The sequence below is a fragment of the Galeopterus variegatus genome, unplaced genomic scaffold, assembly GCF_000696425.1.
Source record: "Galeopterus variegatus unplaced genomic scaffold, G_variegatus-3.0.2 Scaffold1322, whole genome shotgun sequence".
NCBI lineage: Eukaryota > Metazoa > Chordata > Mammalia > Dermoptera > Cynocephalidae > Galeopterus > Galeopterus variegatus.
Genome location: NW_007727433.1, coordinates 420934 through 426369, shown reverse-complemented (window position 1 = coordinate 426369; position 5436 = coordinate 420934). Strand labels below are relative to the sequence as shown.

The window sequence follows — 5436 nt, the reverse complement described above, 5'->3', positions numbered from 1 at the left end:
GGCCCCGCCCCGCTTCCTCCACCCGCCGCGCGCGGCCAATAGCGAGCGCCTCACCGCCAGGTTACGGCCCCCCGCCCGCCGCTCGGCCAATAGCAAGCGCCTCGCCGCCCGGCCCCGCCTCCCGCTCACACCTGGCGGAGGACAGCGGCGCGGTGAAGCTTCACCTGGCGCCTCCCACCCAAGGGAATTTTAAGCAAGGACCGCGCCGCGCGCCGACACCTGAGCGGTGAACAGAACAGCAGGTACTCGAGGACATCGGAAGACCGGGCAGAGATGTTTAATAATAATAATAAAAAGGTCTGCTCAGAGCCGCTGCTCAGAACCACCCCTTTGATGCATACACAACACAGAAAAAGGCTTCTGTAAAGTTAACACTTTTTAGTAACAAGTAGTAGAAATAGGGTGAGGCCCTGAGACTAGCCTGGTAAACGAGGTAAGGCAACATGGACTTCCTCCGCGCTGGCCAGGTCTGAAATAACCCGAGCTCTGACCTCACAGTAAGGTCTGCTGCCACCTCCTTGGGTAGAGGCTGGAAGGGTGGGAGGTGTCCTCGATGGTCAAGCCCATATCAGGGGACAATCACAGCAGTGCAAGGGGGCTTCCCACGAGGACAAATGGCTAAAAATGTCATGGTGAAAATGTCATCCCAAAAGAGTTCTTCTCACCAGACCCCATGGTGGCAACCCAGCCACCACGGGGGACAATGGCCCTGAATGTGCATTCGGGCCATCTGCAAAGTGCCCACAGTTCTTCATCAAGCATCAGGTTACGTCACTTTCTTCCTTTTTGTGCGTTTGGGGCAGCCCCTGCCAAACCAGCCCCCTAGAATGGGGGCTGAGCTTAGCGGGACACCCCGGTCCCCAGGTGGGGCCTCCTCTCTGCTTCTGCACAGGGACTTCCGACTGTGGCTGCCTTCCTCACCAGCACGTAGAGGGGTCGCCAGAGAGAAGATGGGGTCCTGCCACCTACCAAAAAGGGAAAACTGCATCAGGCATGCCTGGGAGCCTCTCACGGTCACAACCCACCCAGCACGGGAAGCTTTCTGAGGAGGTCACCTGCCTTCCCACCCCCTTCCTTTCCCTATGTCCTAACTGTGGCTGGGCTTTGGTAAGTCGTAGCTCCATTGTTACAAGCTACAGCACAGCTGCAGGAGAGGTCATATCCTTGAGCAGTGACTCAAAAGGTCACCACCCACACTAGCTCAGCCTCCTCAGAACTGTGTCCTCGTCTGTGACTGCACGGCTGTGCACACACAGGGTGGGATGGCAGTAGCTCCAGGGGCGCCTCCATCTACAGGGATGCGTCACTAGCAACTCTGGGCCCAACCTTTCACTTGTGTGGCTGGGTAGATGGACCAGACCCTCTCTCCCCCTTCCCAGACTGCACGAAGGTGACGGGAGGGGAGGCCAACTGACTAGGGAGGCATGGCCTACAGACTACACCGTGAAGAAATCATGTGTCTGACTGAGATGTAGAACCACATATTATAAACTTAAGATACAGATAAGCACTGATAAAGAAAATGAGCTAAGTTAATGTAAAAAAATAAAAACAAAAACGCAGAACACGATAGGCCCACATTACAGAACACCACAAACATAACATACAAGAATTGCCAGGCCCAGAAGGTGAAGGTATCCTTAATTTCTTGAACCCTTTGATTAAAAGAAGTTATTGATTTCCCCTATAAGACCCTGAAAATTCACAGAGAAAGAAAGTGTAAACTTTTTACTCAATACATACACCAAGTCTAAATCATCACAAATTCTGTATTAAGTCACAGTTTGTTTAAGCTTCCCCCAAATACACCAACTCCCAAAACCAAGTACACTGAGACTCTGTCTGACCAAAGCTGCCGAGCTCGCTTCCCCTCCAGGCGCCATCCCGTCCAGGATTATCTGAGCGGTCAGCAGGGCAGCACCTTGCGGAATGCGCTGGAGGAGCATTTCTCCCCACGGGGCCCTCTGTGCACCGCGCCACGCCAGCCGGGCCAGCAGTGTGTGCGCCAAGTCTTGCCTCGGCCAGCAGCCAAGGCCAGTCCCTCTGGAGGCCAGCATGCTTCAGTCGCACCTCAGACACAGTGTGCACTGCCTCAGAGCTCCCACCACACTCAGCTCACAGAAGACAGACACGGCCCGCCACATGGAGGGGCAGGGAAGTGGGGTGACGGGCTGCACCCACTCACCTGTTGTAGATGGGGATCTCCAGGCCCAGCTCGTCCATGAGGAGCTGCATGACGTCATCACACTTCCCATGAAGCTTCAGGGCAGCCCAGTCGTCCTTCGGGGTCCACTGAGGAGGGAAAGGCAACTGAGGATAACACCCCACTTGGCCACTGCGGGCTTGGTCAGTGCTCCCTGAGTATCTGCTTGGGGCAGTCAGTATCACACCTGTATGGTGCAAGAGCCTGGGACGTCTTTCTGGCTGTTCTGTTCCAGAGCCCAGGTCTAAGGACACAGCTCCAAGCACCTCAGTTACCTGCAAGTTCACAATGTAGAGCCTGGGCCGCCGGCTAGGGGGCTTGGTCATGCACCAGAGGCGTGGATACTTCTTCAGAACCTGCAGAGGTGAACAGACAGACGGATACAGAACACGCATGTGGGAATGAGGCTACAGAAGACTCAGCATAATGCTATGCTGAACAGCTTGGGGCAGGCAGGGCAAGCATGTGCTCGGTCCACTCCTTCACAGGGATGGTGGCACTTACCTTCAAGCTTGACCCTAAACACAGGATCGTGTCTGCTTTACTGGCAGCTTCGGTTGCTGCCTCCCAGTTCAGAGGCTGGCCCAACGTCCCCCTCTCCCCAAAGTGCACAATGGTGTCCCGGAGCTGGGTCCCGCATTTGTGGCAGGTCCGGCCTGTCTGGTGTCGGTGGAGGGCGGTGCGCTCCGTCACGTCGAACACCCGCACATACTCCCTGTTGGGAGTGCAGGAGGTGCAGACCTGAGGACGAGAGAGCACAGTGAGTGGGACCCGCCTGCCTCCTGGGCCCCAGGCCCCCAAGAGACTGCTCACTTCAATGTACATGTTCCCGTGGAGCTCTGAGATGGCGGTGCGCGGCAGCCCACTCCTCAGATGGAGCCCGTCACAGTTCTGAGACACCACATGCTGCACCTGGAAGGCAGAACTCGACGGCAGTCAGCAGGAGGGATGGGGGAAGTACCCCACTGCAGCAAGACCCTCCAACCCCCAAAAGCCTCAGAAGGTAAACTGCACAGCAGGCGCGACCCACTAGGACCCCCAGCTGGGGCACACTTGGAGCAGCTGGGAAGACAAACATCTGCACTGTCCCTGCAAGGCTGGGAAGTGGCTTAGGGCTTTTGTGAGGGCAGTGGTGGCCACTTTGACCCGGATAGGTGCCCTTTCAGGTCATTACATTTCAGGTCCCTGAGGGCCCAGGCAGCAGATCTAACCCTTCTCCACTTGATTGGAGGTGCTCAGCAGAGGTCTCCTATAAGCCTCTCCTGTGACTAGGGTGGTTTCTGAGACCCACAGGACCATGCAGAAGAAGTGCGAGGGGAAGGTGCCTGTGCTGGCCCTGGATGTCAGAGTTCAGAGGAGGGGCTGCCCTTTGTTTTTGGAGAGCAGGCACGGGTAGAGCAAACCAGGTGTCTGAGTTACTCAGTGGGTGCTTGTCACAGGGGTCAGCTGGCAGACAGAGGTGGGATGCAGTTGCCCACGTGGACACGAAGGCAGTGCTGAGTCCCGTGGCTGGACCCGGGCAAGTGTGCTAGCCATACCAGGCTCTTACCAGCTTCCGCTCGTGCAATCGGGTGATGCTCATGTGGGTGAGGGTTGGCTCAGCCTCACTCAGGTCGGCAGTGCTGCTGGGTGGAAGGGAGACCAAGGGTGACAGAGCTGCCACTGAGGCCCATACTGTCCCTACTCAATCTGTGTGGGGATGCTGCGCTTGGCCTGCTCACCTCACACTTCTGCCTTTCTGAAGCAGCGTCCACACTCCATTAGGGCCCCGGTAATCTGGGATAGAGGCTGCCTGTGAGTTTGGGAAAAAGATAAGCCTGGTGGAAAGGCATCACTATAGGTACTGGCAAAATTCCTAAGCATGGGGTGGGGGCCAATATTTCTCCTGCCACATTCCAGGATGTCTCACAGGCTGACCTGCCTGACCCCAGATGCAGCATACCCCAATAAGGCCATGTCTGTCTCTCACACAGAGGGGAGAACCAGTCAGTTCATCTGCATCTCCAGGACCCAGCCTAGTACTCAAGAAAAGTGCAAATGGTAAACCCCTAGGTGCTCTGCCCAAATTCTTACATCCTGATGCTCAACCTTAACAAAGAGAGGACCACCTTTCTTAAACATTATCTAATTGTCCAAGTTTCTGATCCAGTGAAACAAACTGATCATGAGAAGAAAACAGGATCAGGCAACCTGCTAGGATCAGGCATCTTGTGTTCCCTTCCAGGGAAGCCCTGTCTCCTCACTGCTACCTAAGCTCACACGAGTGCCCACCCTGACCAGGGGTTCTGACTCACATTCAAGAGGGGAACCTCAAACAGGAACACTCAGATCAAACTGATGAGCCACGGGAGGCTTTTAGTTGCCAAAGTTCTTTAAGAGGTCACATTACTAGTAAATAATCATGTGACTAGATGTTTATATGTGGCCGTGGAGGAGGAGACCCAAAGGCTAGGGCTCCAGGTATCAGGGCAGTGAACAGACCTCACACATTCCTGCTGCTAGGCCTCTGCTGTTACCTGTACGGAGTGCCTCACTCCCACCATCTCTGGTAAATCTTACACCGCCTTCAAGGCTCCGACTCAGCACCACTTGTGCACCAAGCCTCCCGAGCGGCTTCCCAGCTCTCTGAGGCCACAGAGTGGGTGTATGTTTGTTACAGCGACCTAGCACAGCCTAACATTACAGTTGCTCACATGCCTGGTTACTGTCACCTAATGGCTTCCTGAGGAAGAAATCACAAGTGCCGCCCAACAGGTTAGACGATTTCCAGTCACGCTTTCAAAGCTAGTCACGTCCCACAGCCCAGGACGGTTTCTCAGTGAAACTTCTCAAAGCCCAGTGCGTTTCTCTTCTTTAACCAGCCTATTCTGATTCTCAGTGTCTTGCCTCCCACTGATGTCCCTTCACCGTGTGGAGAGCACCATGAATGGGGAGCCAGGACACAGCTTCGGGCTAAGCTCTGCCCACGTAACCTGTGGTCGATCAACCAGTCTAGCTAGAAGCAAGGAGGCGCCCCAAGCAGTGGGCTACTTTGCCCGTCTGTGTACTCCACCCCTGTGTCTTTAACCGGCTGTGACACAAAGCTCAAGCCTTTCAACAGCGCCCATCCGGCCAAGTTTTGCACGCCTCGGCTCGCGTCTGCCGAGGTCCCGCGGTGCCGCGGCTCGGCGGCGCGTCTGTGCCCGAGACCAGCTCCGGGAGAAGGCGCCCCGCCCGCCCGCCTGCCCGGGCCG

The 5436-nt window shown here is 55.8% G+C and overlaps 1 protein-coding gene across 5 annotated transcripts; it reads right to left on the bottom strand.

The window, feature by feature from the left end:
* Positions 1-255: 255 nt before the first annotated feature.
* SIRT7 (sirtuin 7) lies at positions 256-4429 on the bottom strand. Of its 5 annotated transcripts, XM_008576292.1 has the most exons (7): positions 3925-4429; positions 3753-3825; positions 3017-3115; positions 2708-2944; positions 2479-2559; positions 2186-2292; positions 256-965 (listed from the first exon to the last, which is right to left on the bottom strand). In XM_008576292.1, the coding sequence occupies exons 2-7, from the start codon at positions 3783-3785 to the stop codon at positions 767-769; spliced, it is 756 nt and encodes a 251-aa protein (XP_008574514.1). In that variant the 5' UTR covers positions 3786-3825; positions 3925-4429; the 3' UTR covers positions 256-766. The 5 variants fall into 5 exon arrangements, 4 of the variants coding, with proteins under 4 accessions (XP_008574514.1, XP_008574513.1, XP_008574512.1 ...); XM_008576291.1 differs by having other exon boundaries at positions 2708-3115; XR_550740.1 differs by adding an exon at positions 1608-1694 and having other exon boundaries at positions 878-965; positions 2708-3115; positions 3753-4429.
* Between the last annotated feature and the right edge of the window lie 1007 nt (positions 4430-5436).

Excerpts from the sequence above, each read along its gene's own strand:
- SIRT7 (XM_008576290.1), bottom strand. The coding sequence starts at position 3,785 with ATGAGCATCACCCGATTGCACGAGCGGAAGCTG. Across the intron at positions 3,116-3,752 it reads GATTGCACGAGCGGAAGCTG|GTGCAGCATGTGGTGTCTCA; the intron begins GTAAGAGCCTGG and ends TCTGCCTTCCAG. Across the intron at positions 2,293-2,478 it reads TCTACATTGTGAACTTGCAG|TGGACCCCGAAGGACGACTG; the intron begins GTAACTGAGGTG and ends TTCCCTCCTCAG.